At 42.3% G+C, this 17,931-nt stretch overlaps 1 protein-coding gene across 14 annotated transcripts in view; it reads right to left on the minus strand.

Moving 5' to 3' along the window:
- The window catches only part of LOC144318745 (transducin-like enhancer protein 4), a 142,065-nt gene extending 124,577 nt beyond the window's left edge, over positions 1-17,488 (minus strand). For 5 of the 14 annotated variants that reach the window (XM_077906066.1, XM_077906045.1, XM_077906037.1 and 2 more), the window contains exons 1-4: positions 17,326-17,486; positions 16,497-16,594; positions 15,323-15,386; positions 14,086-14,130 (exon numbers count right to left, since the gene is read on the minus strand). In XM_077906066.1, the coding sequence (XP_077762192.1) occupies positions 14,086-14,130; positions 15,323-15,386; positions 16,497-16,594; positions 17,326-17,370 (252 nt within the window). In that variant the 5' untranslated portion in view covers positions 17,371-17,486. Of the gene's footprint in view, positions 1-14,085; positions 14,131-15,322; positions 15,387-16,496; positions 16,595-16,854; positions 16,909-17,325 lie in introns of those variants that run through there. The other 9 variants (XM_077906029.1, XM_077906093.1, XM_077906056.1 and 6 more) reach the window with 3 other exon arrangements.
- Positions 17,489-17,931: the final 443 nt, after the last annotated feature.

A 17,931-nucleotide genomic window follows, 5' to 3' on the forward strand; every position in this document is an offset into this window, starting at 1 on the left:
TTAAAAAACCAGGGTTTTGTACATAAATGCACCATACCTAACCCAGCCTCTCCTAAATCTGCCACCTCATAAATGTAAGGAAAGACTCACAAAGAAGTAGAGCTGCCAAACTGTCACCTCCACATTCCTGGAACCTACATAAAGGTAAAAGCTTAAGGGCATTCTAGAATTTTGCAGGACACAATTTCTCTATTAAGAAGCCCAAATAAGCATTTTGTCCTCCTCAGGTTAGCCAAAAAATATTCAAGGAAGTAACTGTGGAATTGCCACCATGTTTTTTATTGGCCACTTTAGGTTAACTGTAATATTTTTTGAGGTTAATCAACATAGATGTACTTAGAGTTAATAAGCTACACTCCAAAACAATTCTATGTCTCCAAAAAAATCAAAAGCCTTTAAAATAGGGAACCTCAGTTTCCTCATAGTCCCTGGGTGACGCAGCGGTTTAGCGCCTGCCTTTGGCCCAGGGCGCGATCCTGGAGACCCGGGATCGAATCCCACATCGGGCTCCCGGTGCATGGAGCCTGCTTTTCCCTCTGCCTGTGTCTCTGCCTCTCTCTCTCTCTCTCTCTCTCTCTGTGACTATCATAAATAAATTTTTAAAAAAAAATTTAAAAAAATAAAAAAGATTAAAAAAAAAAAGCCTTTAAAATAGTCACCCACATTCATAGCACAGCTCAACAGAATATTTGGAGGTTGTGGGGAGTAAGCCCAAGTAAGACTTAGGTTCATGGATCGGTGCCCATGCCTTCAAAACTAAAATAAACCCATATTCTAGACCCACAGGGTACTGAGAAAACTCAGGGTTCCATTTTGTTTATTACAATGTGACCAGGACTAGACAAAGACAAGTACAATGATGCACTTTGATCTCACCAAGAGACCAAGTGAAAAGACTAAAGGACTATTTTACAGCAAGATCTGCCCTGATCCCTCAAGTGGGGCAGATCAGGCCAAGGTGTCATGTTCAGATCTCAAGTGGTCCAGTCTATCATATACATCATGGTACTAGCCAGACAAGTGTCCAAGAGAATGGCTGAAATGACCAACAATGTTCAGCATGGACAAAGAATGATGAAGGACAAAACCATACCCTACAAAAGCACTAAGACTAATTCTGGGACCCTCAATGGGGCCAGGACAAATAGGCCTCACTTAAAGCCAAGAAATTTCCACTAGTCCTGTAGTCCCAATGAAAAAAAATCTCCCTTCTGAAAGAAAGAAAGAAAGAAAGAGAAAGAAAGAAAGAAAGAAAGAAAGAAAGAAAGAAAGAAAGAAAGAAAGAAAGAAAAGAAAAGAAAAATAGATTACAGGAGACCAGGTAACATCCCCATTCAGAACTTGAAATAACCCACTACCAACGCTCCTCTGCTTATCATCACAAGAAACTCTGAAAAGGGATCCCTGGGTGGCACAGCGGTTTGGCGCCTGCCTATGGCCCAGGGCGCGATCCTGGAGACCCGGGATCGAATCCCACGTCGGGCTCCCAGTGCATGGAGCCTGCTTCTCCCTCTGCCTGTGTCTCTGCCTCTCTCTCTCTCTCTCTGTGTGACTATCATAAATAAATTAAAAAAAAAAAAAAAAAAAGAAAAGAAACTGAAAAGACAGGCATGGCATGACATAGTCCCTCAAACTGAATGAATTAACTAGAGAATCCAGGTATGAATAATTTGGCCTCTACACATTCCACACCAGTTGCATCTCTAAATTGTGGCAATCAGAAATACCCAGACACTGCCAAAAATGTCCTTGGGAGAAAGAAACTGCCCAGTTTGAGACCACTGCTCTAGAGAAGTAGTTCTCAAACTCTTTGATTTGGGTCTCAGTTTCCTCACTGGATCAATGCTTATGGACTCCTCTCCCACAGAAAAAGGCATAATTTTGCAAAGAATTTCAAGTGGATCATTTAAATCCTAGTCAAGGACCCCCATCCTATTCTTAGTCCCAAGGAGGGCAGTTTTTCAGTTCTCGGGATACTTCCACGTGGCTATAAAAGGTACTGTGCCAATTCTAGAGATTTCATATCAGAAGTACAAAAATATCCCCATAGGCCTGTGACCACCAGGCCAGGAGCCAGCAATGAAAATCTGCAATAAGGTGAACTGACTGGTTCACTAACCCAGTGTACCTGTTCATTAAAAAAAAAAAAAAGTATATATTTTTTTCAACCTGAGTAGCTAAACCAATTCAATGGTCTTATGCATGGCCCTGTAGCTTTGCTGAAAAACTACACCCAATCCATATTTCTACTCAATAGTTACACCAGTAAAAAGTCCTGAAGCAAACAAAAACAATAACAGAATTGTTTTGTGTATTAAAAACTGAATCTAGAGACCACAGGTATTTCTACTTGGTTTTTTTGTTTGTTTGTTTTAAAAAAAAAAAAAAAAAGCAAGAAAAGTGTTCTTTTCACTGCATATGGTTGAAGTAGAGCCACAGCCCATGGAGCAGATGCTACCTGGCAAAAAAAAGTGGCTTCCGTTAATAAGAAGATTGCTCCCCATCAACAGTTTTCAACAAGGCTAGGGAGCAAAGAGCTTGCTGATCTGAGAATTCAAAAGGCACTTTTCTGATACCAATACATACCCAAATGGAGACCCACTATTATTTGTAACACTTAAGCTCCCTGTGTACAGAACACAGCAGCAGACTAGTAACTAGGTACATCTTAAAAATAACAACAAAACAAAAAGAGCTTACCATATTAAAATGGTCACTTAGGAGGCAGGTATTGCCACTGGTTCAAGAACACGGACTCAGAAGCCTGACTGCCCAGGCTTGAATCCCCACTCGGCAACTTACTAGCTATAAAAACCCTGGGCAAATTTCTTAGCGGCTCTTTATGTTAGTTTCTTCATACACAATGAGGACAACCAGATCCTCTCCTCAAGGGCTACCAGTTAAATGAATACATCTGAAGCACTTACTGTATCACGTGGTACACAGTAGGTACTTAATAAATACTAACTTCTTACCAGCAAAATTTGTCAGACACACATATGGAAAACCCGTAACTCCATTTAGTCACTGATGAGCTCTTAGCCTAGAGAAGAATTTGTAAGATGTGGCCACAGCTGTGAAAGAAGCACACGGTTCCAGGTTGTAAAACACTGGCAACACTAGGATTTTTTTTTTTTTTTTTTAGCTGTCTCCAATAGCCTAATACTGCTACCAGTAAGATTCATACACATACACACACACACACACACACAGGAAATTTCCTCTTACATAAAATTGATTCTAAACCTTAACTTAAATGGCATGTCTCTAGTGTCAAGCAATGAAATTAAAAATGAACCTTTTGCTAATGCTGGTAATTTTTAAATCATATGATGTTAGAGCTAAAAGATAGCTTAAAAATAAATCATCTGGAGATGAATCCAATCCTAAATTTTAAAATAGCCTATCACCCACCAACTCAAAGACCTATGGCAGAACTACAAAGAGACACCTAACCTCTCACTGCCTATATGGGTCTTATCTGCTCATCAGAAAGCCGAGAGTCCTAAAAGGTCAAAAATAAAACTTATACATAGGTTGACACTCAAATATAGGAAAGGCAATGAAATGGAAAATGACATCTTTCCTTTAATTATTCCAGCATTCATGCATTTGTTTCTTCTACTGTGTTCCAGAAATTGTTTTAGACACTAGGAATGCAGAAGTAACAAAACACATTCTTCTTTTTTGGAGCTTATGCCTTAGAGTAAAGGAAACTGATCTCTACCATGTCCTTGATTCATCAACTCAAAACAGCCAAGATTAAACATTCCCTGCTTCTATTATTTGTTTATGATTAACTTATAAACCATGCCAGGAAGCTCAAACCTTCTCCCAAATAAAGGATCTCTGACGGGACAATGCAAGAAATCGAAGGACTGGAGATCTCAAACTCATCGAAAGACAGTTTTACAGGCATGCTTTACACCCTGAGTGTCCTGAGGTAAACCTCAGCTAAAGAAACTAACATCTACTATGGATTCCAGAGGGGGAATTAATCCCAGGAGCGAATTACATAATAGGTAACAAACTATTACATATACCCCTTAACACGTATATAGAAAATTATTGGATCCCAATTGTATGATTCAGTTTTCTAGTATATGCCAAAATAAAGGCGTAAAAACAGATCACCTTAAAGAAGCCCTGATATTATACATTTTTATATTACGTGTAATAGTAACATCATACAAATTAGTAAATTCTGAACCATCCACTAATTAACTGTGGAACTTAATCACTTAACATCTGCATCTTATTTTATTCCTCCACCATGATAGGGAAAACGCCTTAGCAACAATAACAGATGAGAAAGCACCTTGTAAAATATAACGTACTATATAAACTTAAATACCCATTTGTACTCCTGGCTTCATTAGATTAGTTTTGGACTGAGAGCAAGCAAACATGCAAGCAAAAAACTTCTGAGAAGAGTTGTCTAAAGAGACTTTGCAAGACTAAAAAGAAGTGATAGTCTCAATTTCTAGTCAGTGGGTCAGAGAAAATAACAAAGCAAAACCAAAGGGTCATCTGAGACCAAGAGCTAAAAGGGATCTCGATGTTCATTTATACTCTAATTGAAGCTGAGAAAAGGATAGTCCTGAAAAGCTAAGGTACTTAGAAGTATCACACAGCTGGTCACTGGCAAGGCCAGAACTGGAATCGAAATCTCTGGATAGTCAAGTATTTGGGGGGAGAGTAGGGTATGTTGGTAATAGAGTATTTCAAACACAGCGTTTGGAATGTGACATAAATATCTATGACACCAATGACCCAAAAACTGAGTCAAACCCAGGATCGATCTCATGAAGTTATTTGATTTCTGTATCTCAGTCTCCTCAATATACTATAATCTCATAAGGTTATTGTGAGATTAAGTGAAATATTACCTGTATGATAAGCTCTCTAAAATCACTAACTGTTATGATTACTCTTTCGGTAACACTATACCATCTCCACTAGAAAACACGAGGATATCTTTAAAGTTCCTTGTCCCCGAAAAGTACCAGACACTGGCATTTTTACTCATCTGGAAGGTAGTCAGCTAAGCGCACCACAGTGTAGTTATGATCAGGTTCTCCCCACCTCATTCAAACCACACATGCGCAGACTTATTAATAGTAAAAGAATTCTTCAGATAAACACTGACTAGTGATATAGTGATGTTCAAACTGAATTTTCAATTCAGTTAGGACGCATTCATCTTTAAAAAGGCAGATTCAGGCAGCCTGGGTGGCTCAGTGGTTTAGCGCCGCCTTCTGCCCAGGGCCTGATCTTGGAGACCCAGGATCAAGTCCCAGGTCAGGCTCACTGCATGGAGCCTGCTTCTCCCTCTGCCTGTGTCCCTGTGTCTCTGCGTCTCTCTCTGTCTCTCATGAATAAATAAAATCTTTAAAAATTAATATAAATAAATAAATAAATAGGGAGATTCCACATACTTAGATCCATATATTCTACTTTATCCTAACTTGCTCCCAAAAGGCACACCAAGTTCAGTCATTTTTGCTTCCATCTGTCACTTTTTCCCACAAACTTAACAAAGTAGGCACCACAGGCCTAACTAGGCTGGAGAACTCCATTTTTGTTATCCTGCAATCTAAATACTGGCCCTTAAAAATAATAAATCACACATATTCTTGGTTAGCTTGATCTGCATGTGAGTAGTCCCTCCTCACCACCTATTTCCTAGGCACCTCCCATGTGAGAGGCACAGCTCTCAGTACCAGGGATCCCACAGGAAACAAACCCCCTTGCCCCCATTAAGCTTTCACTCTAGTGATACGGGGGAGACTGGCACAAAACGACGTTGAATCTAGTCTAGTGTGCTTGCGGAGCATGCTTTAGGAGCTCAGGAAAAGCCAGTTTTATTAAGTACCTGGCTGAAAGTGGATCTAGGCCTCAGACTTTTGTCTATGGAGACTGAGCCTCCCTTCGGGCAGGGCCCAAGAACTGGAAGGGTAGAAGGGAAAAGGAAGAAAGCTCTGTACTCACATACAAGCACCCAGATCAGATCTCTAGCTCCAGAGGACACCGTAACACCCCCTGGACGGCCAACAGCATCCCCACGCTCCTCACGTTGCAGACAGCCAGGAACACCACAGGAACAAGCACACTCTTTGCTGTTTGGAAACAGCACGGTCAGTGAAGGGAGCCCTGGAAGGGAAGTCGAGAAACCGACTTCCTTTTCTGCCAATGATTCTTGCTATGCGACCTCGGGCACATTCGCCGACCTGCACGAACCCTAGGCTCCCCGCCCGCATGCTGATCCTTCTGCACAGGGACACTGGGCTAGTCTCTTTAAGCCCTTAAGCTTCAGTGTCATCTGTTCAAGGAGGCCAGTGGAATGACACTGCTTGGCAAACTGTCGAGTACTCCAGTGACAGAAGCTATTTAAATAAATACACGGATCCAAAGCTCACTACTTGCTTTACAGGAACAGCAGGAAGATTAAGGAGAACATATAAAATGCCTTAAGCTCTCTGTAAAGAGAGGGTGTTACAGGGTACTAGTGCTCATAATTTTCACAATTACTATGCTTTCCAGTTGTGTTTTCTTGTATCTTCAAATTCCTTTAACGAAAATAATCCACAAACCTGGAGAAGCAGAAGACATAGTCAGAAAGTAACAGTATCCTAATTAGAATCCTAGTAAGTGGAATAAGCTTGCTAAGCAATCAGGACCCAAGTATCCCTCTCTCCCTCACTGCTCGCTGCCTGAGCTGCTGCAAGTGCCAGGCCACTGCAGGGACCTGAGGGGTACCCCGCCAGCCAGGCTATGGACAGAGCCCGAGTCCTGAGCCAGGAGGGCAGCCACCCTTTCATTCCATGGAACACAGAAGCTCCCTTCACAAATCCTGAAGGACCTCAAAAATAATGACAAAGTAGAAGACCCAATACCTAAGTGGTGTCTAGGAGTATTTCTCTTCTGCTTCTCTGACAATCCATTTAAGAAAATCCACACCTTGACCCTCATCCACATGCTGGCTAGAGCACAGGATACACAATGAAACTCTGAGGAAAGTTTTGGCCCAGTGGTAGAGAAATAGCAAGAGCTTGGCACAAACACGGAGTCAATCCCAATGAGAATAGAGAGGGTATACAGATTTGTGTTGACAAACGCTGGCTAAATCCCGCTTTATAGATACACAGCAACTACCACTGACAGCCGTTACTAAGACAAAGTCAAAACAACCCTGACTTTTGCTTTTGACTAAAACTTCTGAAGCGCTTCCCGCTTAAAGTAGAGCAATATTAATTTCATGAATTCTCTTTGCAGTACACTTAGCTTGGAACAAGTCAAGTCCTGAGCCTCAAAACTGGCATTATCAGTGCTAACAGTCAGCTGCCCACCCCCTTCTCCCCAAATATATGCTGTCTCCTGCTTTTCTCCAAAAGCCCAGCTCAAAAAAGTGATAGATAACCGAGCCACAAGATCACTAGATGCACCACCCTTGCTGGAGTTCTAAGGTTTTTATAAGGGAAGGTAGGTGTGAAAGGGAATCAAGAGAAGGTACCTTCTAAAAAATCACATCCCCTTCACTTGCCCCGATAGCATCAGATCTATTACTGCTGTCCTGAAGTGATAAACCAGACTATCCAGTCACATCAAAGGGAGTAAAAATGTCCTCATTAAACACACATGCACAAATAACTTCTAAGTGCACATTTTAAACATTTAATTCCCAATGGACTTTACCTATTCTATAACACAAAAAGAAAAAAAAAGTAAAATTCGAGAAGAGGAAAGGTAAAATGAAGAATGTTGAGAACAAAGGCCGCTGACAGCACTGTCTCCACTTCACTAGGGCTCCATCAGTGCCTGAAGACACAAGATAGTCCAACGGAGCTCAAAGGTATTCTTAGTCAGGATACAAAGAACTTTGCCCAGAAAAACAAAAAATAAAAACAATATCCAGTAGGGATTAAGGGGCAGTGAGAAGGAAATATCCCTTGTCTGAAAGCTGCACAGATGATCTTCTACCAGTAAAAGCAAAATATTTGCCTTCATTTAAAAGTTTGCGTTGTGTGTGATTTCCTGCATCTAAGAACCTCTTTCTGAACTACAAAGAGGCCACAAAACATCACATTTTCCCCTCCCTGTTTTCCCCTTCAAAAACCCACAATATGGTGATTAACAAACAGCCCCTTGTCTTCAGGCATAGTTTTAGAAGCCACAAGGAAAAGATAAAAGTTAAATGGAAGAGCAAGTCTGTAAACAAACGAGAAATGGGTTGCCCAGGGAGGAAGCAAACTCAGTCTCGATAAGCAGGCAGCTCTCCTCCCCCCATCTGTGAGAGACTCCAAGAAAGCGACCCTCATCCCGTCACACCCACTGAAAGCAAGCTGAAGGACACTCGAGGGATTCTGGGTACAAGCCCAAAGTTCAGTGACTTCAGGACAAACCCTGAGCCTATCCCAGCCTCTCAATGGCTCTCCATTTCTGGAAGGAATAATCCAGGACAGACCTATCTCCCAAAGGACATCTTCCCAGGTAAATTCATCTGAAGTCCTGAATCCACTACCTAATAACTATATCACCTTGTGCAGATCTGATCCTGTTTAATCACCCTTTGATTGGACTTAATCCCTTTCTTAGGATCATTGTGAGAATTAAAGAATTTTGGCAGCGTGCCCAGAGAAGTGGTAAGCACATGCAGAAACATAATAAACATTCACTTCCACTGAGAGGAATTTCTAATTCCACTCAACCATCACTGCTTTAGGTGAACAATCTTCAGATACTCTATGAGACCTCAAGAAACAGAAAATTCAGAACTCGACGTGTGAGAAGAGAAAAAGGAGAAACCCACGCCACCCAGAAAACACTCCTACTTATGCACATTTCCTGACAGGTTAAATTTCCTCCTCACAGATCTGCTTCTCTTGACAGCATTTTACTGTGACAAGTAAAATGACAGCTCACTGGGCCCTGCCCAAGGCTCTGCCAACTTGGTATCAACTGTCCTAATGCTAGATCCTCTCAGAGTTTTGGGAAAAAAAAAGCCATATACATCTAGATTTACTAAATAGGACTACAGCTGGGTCCCTACCCCAAAATGTCCAGATCAGACAGGCTGGGATAAAGAACCACTACCAACTACCTCCATTCGGTTAATAGTAATTGTGAAGTACTACTGAAGGCCAAGTAATCCTACATTAGAAGAGGTGGCTTTAAGCCTCAGTGAAAAACACACAGAAAAGCACAGCAGCCCCCAGCCCCTCCCCTACCCAAGTACATGCTGGTCTTCTAATTGCATCTTGAGGGTTTTTGCCCAGTCATCAAAATTTCACTTGTAATCTCTTTGAGATATTCCAGTCCAGTGGTGACCACCCACTGTTCCCCGCCCTCTAGACTACTGCCTAGCATTTATACAGCAAAAGAAAGTTCTGTCAGTGACATTTTCATTGGTTTATTCCTTTCAGCAAGAACATCCCACCTTTGGTAATCGTTCACTTTCACTTGCCATAAAAGAGTTCAATCATTCATTTCTGAAAAATATAGTCACTGTGTGAGAATACCAGAGACATTCTCAAACACCTACTCCTGCACCTAATCCTCCAAAGCCAAGCACCTATAATCTAAGACGGGAAATGTGCAAGAAACTAGCAGTAGCTTTAAAAAATAAGTTTTCTTATGGGAAATCTGGTCAAAATGGAACTTTAAACAAATGGATTTCCAGTGCAAGCACTGTCCCCAAATAAATTTACAGCACCCTCAAACCAAACCCACTCAAGGCTGGAGTGTCATGTCAGTCATATATTACTTCAACCTCAATAAATCTCTTTTTACTCTTCAAATCCTAGGCTACTTTCTAAAATAGTTTGCTAAAAAGCACCAACCTAATTAACGACAGCTTCCTCCGCAACAGTGGACTTGATTTCACTTATTTACACATTAACTGCAGCCTCCTTTTGGCCAATCCAGTCTATTCTCTGTACCATGCCGAGCCTTTTATCTGCCCTGGACAGCATTTTCTCCAGCAGATGAAGTAGATGCCGATTGATTTGCTGTCGAGCATGGTAAATTAATAGCAACAAATTGCTGAGGGCCCGTCTCGCTGCTCCACCATGCTTCGGCAGTTTTGCTTTATTTGCTCCATGATGGGCAGCAGTCGGCCTCTTCAAGTCAATTTCTTCTTAACAACCTGCAATACTTTTCAATGGTGAAAATAGAGCTGTTCCTTGTAAGTCAGAAATCAATATCCTATTGCCCTTAGAAAATGCTAAACAAGCAGTATTGGCAATCCACTTGGTACTAGAGGGTATCAGATATAATGCAAATCCATACTGCTTCCCTCCTTGTAGTTATTACAGTTTGCTAAAAGGTTCCTAATGTCATTTATCATCATTTACCATCGACCAGAGAGGCTATGATTATGATATCCTATCAGCTGGCAAGGCCCTTTCATTTCTATTCAATTAATATTTTAGCAGCACTCAAATGGTTGTGGCCCAAGTCTTGTGATAAAATTTACATGGCTTAGAGTGAAACAGGAGTTCTCCTCTGATTAAAAAATAGTAATTATATATCTATACACACACATACACATACATACACATATATACACACGTGCATAAACACAGAGACATGTGTATATAAATGTGCAGTATTCACTTCACTTAGGTGAATTCTAAGTGAAGGTAGCTTCTAAGTGTTGTAGTTTCCAAAATTTTCTAAATCTAAAATTCAAATTCTAAGCTAAATTTTTTTCAAAAGCAAAAAAGACCTTCAGATTACAGAATACGGACTACGAGAAAGTCATGAGATGTTCTCAAAATGTGTAATATTCATCTCCATTTAGAGTTCCTATAGGTGGAATTCACACACCCACTGTTCCTAATCTACATCCGATATTCACTTTTTATAGTGTTAACTGCTGCTGTCATATTAAATCAGGGAGGTCTTCTTTAATTACAGCATTACAGGTGAAGGATGGGAAGGAGCAGCATTTAGTAATGTTATCAACTGCATGCATCACCCTGTTCTGCCCATGGTCACTGACCCATTTAGAAGCCATCCTGTATTTATAAAGAGGAGTGATCAGCAAAAAAAAAAAAAAAAAAAAAAAGGTAACAACCATGGCCAACTGTCCCATCTGGAAGAAAACAAAACAAAAAAAACAAAAACAGAAACCCCACACTTAGGGAAACCCTTAGGGAATAAAGGCCAACTTCTTTCATTTAAAAAAACTCCATTATGAAGACATCACAATAAAACACGTGTCATTTCTAACCATGTTCCATTTGTCAACTTCATGTTCACGCTGGAACGTTAAGACAGTGGTGAAGCATTAATTCACATTATGGCCTAGAACATTCCATTCTAACTTTTCTGGGGTTTTTTCCAGCTTCTGCTCAGCTCTATCGATCCTACTAAAGAGCACTGGAAATTAGATTCATATTTTATGCTCTAATTCCATGTCATGTCACCCAGTTCCCCTTTTTAAAAAAAAAATCAACTAATTCTACCAGACTAATGCTATTTACTCAGTTACCAAAATTTAAATTAATTATGTTCTCAAACATAATTGTTAAAAATTGGCAACATTATGCAGGCTTAATTAAGATTAAATCCAATTTACTAAATGTACTTTAATTGGTACTAATTACATTAGCTTTCATTTCAGAATGACAAATTCCCCATAGATTTCACTCTATAGTCCTCTATCAGAATCAACACAGGGTGACTGATGATGAACATCATACAGAAAGGGGGAGGGGCCATCGTACCAGACCCCCGCCCTGTTTTGTCACTGCTCTGTGCTTTTATCCTTTTATCAATTTGCTCAGTCACAGAGTCATGACTCCATCACAGCCATCATTTTCTGTTCCAATGAAAAATTTCTCTAAAAATAAATACTCTGTGGCTGGCAGCAGCCAAGAAGAACAGGAGCGTTAACCAAAAAATACACAAAGGTTTCAAATATCAGGGCCACCAATTACTAGGGTACTTCCAAGGACTCCGGGGACTCCTCCTCTTGAACCCTTCAGAGACACAAATCTAATAAGTGAATAAGCCTAACCCGATCTCGAGAACTAGGCCCAATTATGCCGCAGGGCAACTTCCCTGCATTATTGCCGCTTTCCATTACGAGGGTATCCAGCAAGTGCATCTGGAACAGAGGCCAAGAAGAACCAAGGCTGTCTGCCTAGGAAAACAAATAAAGACAGATATGCCTCTGTGCTTAAGGGGGGAAAGAAAGAAAATATAATAAGTAGGTGGTTTGCAGGGCTGTCTGTATTTCATAATGTGATAAACTGCCCTCAGGATTCTTGATATGATTAAATTTAAAAGCAAGGGAAAAAAAAAAGGGAAAATGTACTCCATTCTCAATTTTAAATGGATGGCATCTGAGGCCACCTGGACAAGAGGATGACAGAATTACAGAGGTATAAAATGTGTAAAATTAAGGGATCTCACACACTACCCACCCCACCCCAAAAGAAATACATACAATCAAATACAAGTTCTGTGCCTCTCAGACCTGCAAATGGTATAAAAGAGATCTGGAAACTAAGTGTTGTGGTAAATAAGATACAGGAGGAGAAATAAAAGAACATTAATCAACTGGTTCAATCTTTAAAAAAGACATCCAAGATAATTAACCTTGGATGGTGGGGGGAGGACAAAAAAAAAAAAAAAAAAAGACAACCGTACAAGATCCGGACCAAAAATGACATGTAATGAGCATAATTAACAAACAATATCTCTCATGTAATTTATTCCTGTAAGGTTGAGCTAAGGGGAGTCCATACATAAGCTTGACAGATTCTGTTTAAGCAGTAGATATTTACATTACGAATCTACACAGCAGTGGCAAAGATGCCAAAACAAGAACTTAATTTTAACATACAGCAAGCTATTAGTATATTGACATAATTAAGTAGTGAGTGAAGTTTAAAAAAAAAAAAAAAAAGGTAGCTGAAATAAAAAGTGCTCAGTGCAAGTAACTCATTTTTTTTTCCAACTTTCTGTTTTCAAATATGGTTTATCCGATGGCTTTTACTGTCCAACAGTCATCTCTGAAAGATCTATTATCTGTAAGCATTAAGTATATCCAGAAAGGAATCCCTAAGTAGTAAAAGCTTAATAATATGTGATCATTTTATACATTTTAAACTTAGAAAGTAATGACATCTACCATGAGTATAAATAAGAAATGAAAAGCATTAGGTTTTCCCTCATCTTTCCGAGCAGGTAAATACATACACACCTACCCTGAAATAGCTGAGGAGATAGACCTGAAGCACTTTCACTAGGATATCGCTAAAAATGAAATATTATTGCCAAGTAGTATTTTTTATATATACGCTACTTCTCTATGTAGGAAAATATAAACCAAACCATTTTATTCAGTTTCCTGAAGAAAAAAAAAAGGCTGTTTGAGTCATACCTTTCAACACTTTCTGACTTATCATAATCTTTCTTGTTTTGTTTTGTCTTTTTCTTTTTTTGGCTGAACTAGTTACTAGATTTGAAGACCCAGTGTTAAATCTTATCATACCCTCCGATCAGGCTCAATTTACCCTGCAGGAATTGTGGAAGCACAGTTAAAAGTTCCTGGTAAGACCCAACTAAGTAGCCTCAGGGACTGGTACCAGGATTTTATTTTACATCAATTTCTTTTGTAGCTTCACAGATGTCGTGATCCTCCCAGCGCACCCTCTATCCATTCTTTCACACCAAGCCAAGGAAGGTTCCAGGCAATTTACAGTTCTTCTTTTTAATATTTTTTAAGAAAAGCACTCTCCTAGGACAAGTTTGCAATGCCCAAGATAGATCAAATAACCCTTTCGAAAAAATAAAAAACAAGACATTTTAAAAAAATTTAGCATCCTGCTTTTGAAAGTAGACAAAGTTTAATATGCATTCAGACATTTTAAGTCATATTTTTAAATTATTAAAATTAGAATAAAATGCAAAAAGGATGGGGAACCACATATGAAAAGATAGTATTCTCTCCAGTAATCTTTTAAAATACAGAAAGTCACAAAAACATGCAGAATAAAATTGCAAAACATACAATTTTCTTTCTAAAGTGCACAGTATTACGTCATTTCAAACGGTTATAAAGAAATAACTTACCTGCTTGTGCATTTCTATATTCAACCCATAGGACATCTCATAATACTGTCAAAGAAGGGAAAGCAATTAATTACGTGCCTTTCATCAGTCTCCCTAGTTTGTTCCAAATGCCCCAAAAGTATGTTTAAAGCAAACATAAAAGCCTCACCTAAAGCAAAATATCCATAATACCTATGCCGCTAAGGAGGAACACTTAGCTTAATAAACCAGCAGCTACCCTAAGACACAGAGTCTAAGAGAATAACTCACAAAACTAAGAAAATCAAGTTCACATGTAGCATTCTTAACATCTCCAGTTGTCTTTATACATCACAAGCAGATGAATCAAAAAGATCTGATGAAAATTTAGTACCATATGGATTCTAATTCCTAGGCACAGTGGACAAGCTTAATGACAAGCATCTTATACAAATACTGATGCTCTGAGAGATCTGTTCAGAAAGGTGGTGCTACTTCAGAGTTCCGTTTCTCATTTTTAGTGTAGCGCTCATGTTCATACATTGAAAGGAAAAAAGTCTTGATAGGAAATGAATGAGTTACTCTGGAGCCTTTATGAACAAGCATAAAAACATGCTTCGTAAGACTTCTGAAAAAGCAGATCTGATTTTTTTTTTTTTTTTTAGGATGTGTAGTGTAACTGTCATTACAGAAATTCTGGCAGAACAAATCAGTTATACAGGAGACCGACAACACTCCTCAAACCAATGTAACACCACAGAAACTGAAAACACACAAAGCACATGCAAATACACACACACACTAGGAACATAAAAAGCAGAAAAATTTGAAACAGTGTCTGGTATCTTTTGATAGCCATCATTCTCTAAAAGAAATGAAACACTACAATTTTCACTGTATACAGAAAAATTGGTTAAGATTGTTTGGAAAAAGGGCAATGAAACAACAAAGAAAACCACTAACGCAAAAACATTTTGCTTGTGACTAAACAAAACATAAACGAGGTTGGTCTCTTCCCCCCCCAATCTCTAAAAACAAAGCACAGAGGATTATACCCCACGCAGCTGAACTTTTCGAAAATTCAAATCAAAGCTGGTTGTCAGAGGCAAGTTATAACATCCTAGAATTACGAGGTTGCTAATGATCACATTCCCACAACCTCAACTACACTGGCACTGTGACTGCGATCTATCCTGCAGCCTCCAGCAATCTGAACATATTCCTGCTTTTGGTATCCTAAACTAATAGGCACTTTGAATCTGTGACACAGTTTTCTTACCATGACATAATGCCGCTGCATCTCGGTCTTCTCACTGGCGAGTTTCTCACATTCCAGCTTCAGGCTGTTCAAGACATAATGAAATCTAAGTATAATGCAGACCTTGACTTACATTCTTCAAATGTAAATACACATTCCCTCCCCTAAATCATCACCTACGAAAAGACCAAATCTACTGTCTTAAATAGCACCCTCATTATTGAAGGAGAGGTGGGAGAGAAAGGGGTGATTGGAACCAGCCTGGACTTGCCCTTTCAATGAGGATCAAATGTGGGGTTTTTGTTTAAGGGGAAAAAAAACCTCTAGCCAATTTAATTCTGGACCCACATCCAGAAATGAACATTTGCTAAATTCATTTAATGAAACCAGGGGAAAAAACAAACAAACAAACAAACAAACAAACAACGTCTACATACCTAAGCACAAATTTAGGTCCCCCAAAATGTGACAATGGAGTTTTTTTTCTTTAACGTTTGGGGAAGACATTAACGAAAATATGAATCAAGCGTGTCTTATGAATGATGTCTTATTTGTTCCCTCCAAAACAGAGGCAAGTTGAATACCACCACCCAGGGGCAAAGTGTGGATCGGGTTCAGTGGCTCGTTTTGGCTCTTGAATTTAAGAAATAAAAATCACACGTCATTAAAAAGCCAGCAAAGAAAAATATTTCGAAGGCACTCTTAACGATCGCCTCTAAGAAGAAAACATTTTTTTCCAGCATAAAAGTAATGAAATCTCTCGCTGGCGACTTCCCAGGGCTCTCCGTTCATGGTATTTCAGTGGAATGGCAGAAAAAAAAGTGAGACGGAATCAAGCCCGGAGTAATAAAGAACCAAGGGAAGTCAAAGGGCCCCAGAATCTTCCCAACCTTCCATTCTCCTGGTCCCAATAAATCAATATCGAAAGTTTGGCCTCAGCATTTTCTAAGTCTCCCCAGTTTCGATTGTTCTGCCTCCTTTTTTATTTATTTACAGGAGAAGGGAGGAATGCTTAATTTCTTTACACCTGCCCGAGGAAAAGAGGCCTTGACTTGCCCTTTCTGCCCACAAGTAAAAATAATATCACCTTTGTGGCGGCCTAAAAAACTGGGGGTGGGGGGTGGGGGGTGGGGGGTGGGGGGGAGGAGACGAGAGCTAAGCAAACAGGAGGATCAGCTAGAGTCAATATCGTTACCTGTGGTACTGAGCCTGTAAAAACTGAAACTCTTCCTTAATCCGATCACAGGACTCGGAAATTGTGAATTTAAAGGGTTGAGCAGGCTGATGCGGTGCCTAAAGAACAACAATAAAATATTTAATTAGCCCACATCGCAGGCGAGGCAGGGAGATGGAGAAAACACACCACGCGGCGCCGGGGGGGGGGGGTCACCGCGCAGGCAGGCAAAGAGCGATTAAAACTCAGGTAGCGCCCCCCCCCCCGCCCCCGCCTCGCCGCGCAGCCCGGCAGCGGCTGGCCCCGGGCCCCCGCGTCCTGCGGCCCAGCCCGGACCCCGCGGGTTCGAGACCGCGCGCCGCGCCCACTCCCTCCCCACCCGGAATCGAAACTGGCCCGTCGGGGGGACTCGCGCCATGGCGTCCGGCCGCGGTCAGGTCGGGGACGCGCGGCCGCCACCCTGCGAGGCCGGCGGGCGGGCTCGCTCGCGCGTCCCCGGGGCCCGCGGCGCGAGGGGCCGGCGCCCCGCACTCCCGGAGCCGCGGCCGGACCCGCCGCGCCGCCGCCGAGGGCGCCCTCCCCGCCCCGGCGCGGAGTCGCGCCTCCTCCATCGCTCGCCCCCCCGCCCCCCGCCCCCCGCTCGGGGAGTCGCGGCGCGGGGCCGGCGAACGGCTCGGCGCGGCTTCCCGGGGCTTCAAAGACAACAATAAGAAAATGGCTACAACTCAATTGCCTCTCGACGCCCCCCCAGAGTGCCGCCGCGCCGGGTGCGGGGGACAACTCGGCGCGCGGGGGGCGACGCGGGGAGTCCCCGCGCCCCGCGAGCTCGCGCCCCGCCGCCCGCACTCACCGGGTGTCTGGTCTGCGGGTACATCTTGCTCAGGTCGCGAATCATCCAAACCGCTTTAGTTGGCTGCGCTGGGCAGAGGCGCGCGGCTCATTGGCTTTAAGGGCCCCGAGGAGGCGGCGGCGGCGGCGGCGGAGGCGGCGGCGGCGGAGGCGGCCGGCCGGGTCCGAGGGGCGGCTCGGGCGGTCCCGGCCCCCGCCGGGTCTCGCGTGACGCGGGCGGCAGGAACGCGCGGCGGCGGCGGCGGCGGCGGCGGCGGCGGCTGGGTGCGGGCGGCCGGGCCGCTCGGCATTCCTCGCGGGCGTCACTGGCCCGCCGCGGGCATTGTCCGGCGCGCCTCTCCCGCGGCAACGCTCCGCCGTTCGCTCCGCCGAGGCGCGCCCGCCGAGCCCAGCGCCGCCGCCGCCGCCGCCGCCGCCGCGCCGCTCCCCCGGGCCGGGAAAGTGCGAGCTCCGCGCACCAGCGCCCGCCGGCAGCGCCGCCCGCCCGCTCGCTCGTCCCACTCCAAACTTTTTTTTATTTGTCTTTTAATTGGTTGTTATTCCTCCGAATGAATGATCTCTCTCTTCTTTCCTAAAAGCAAACACAAACTCCTTTGGTTCGGAAGAG

This window comes from Canis aureus, chromosome 1 (genome assembly GCF_053574225.1).
Source record: "Canis aureus isolate CA01 chromosome 1, VMU_Caureus_v.1.0, whole genome shotgun sequence".
Classification (NCBI taxonomy): Eukaryota; Metazoa; Chordata; class Mammalia; order Carnivora; family Canidae; genus Canis; species Canis aureus.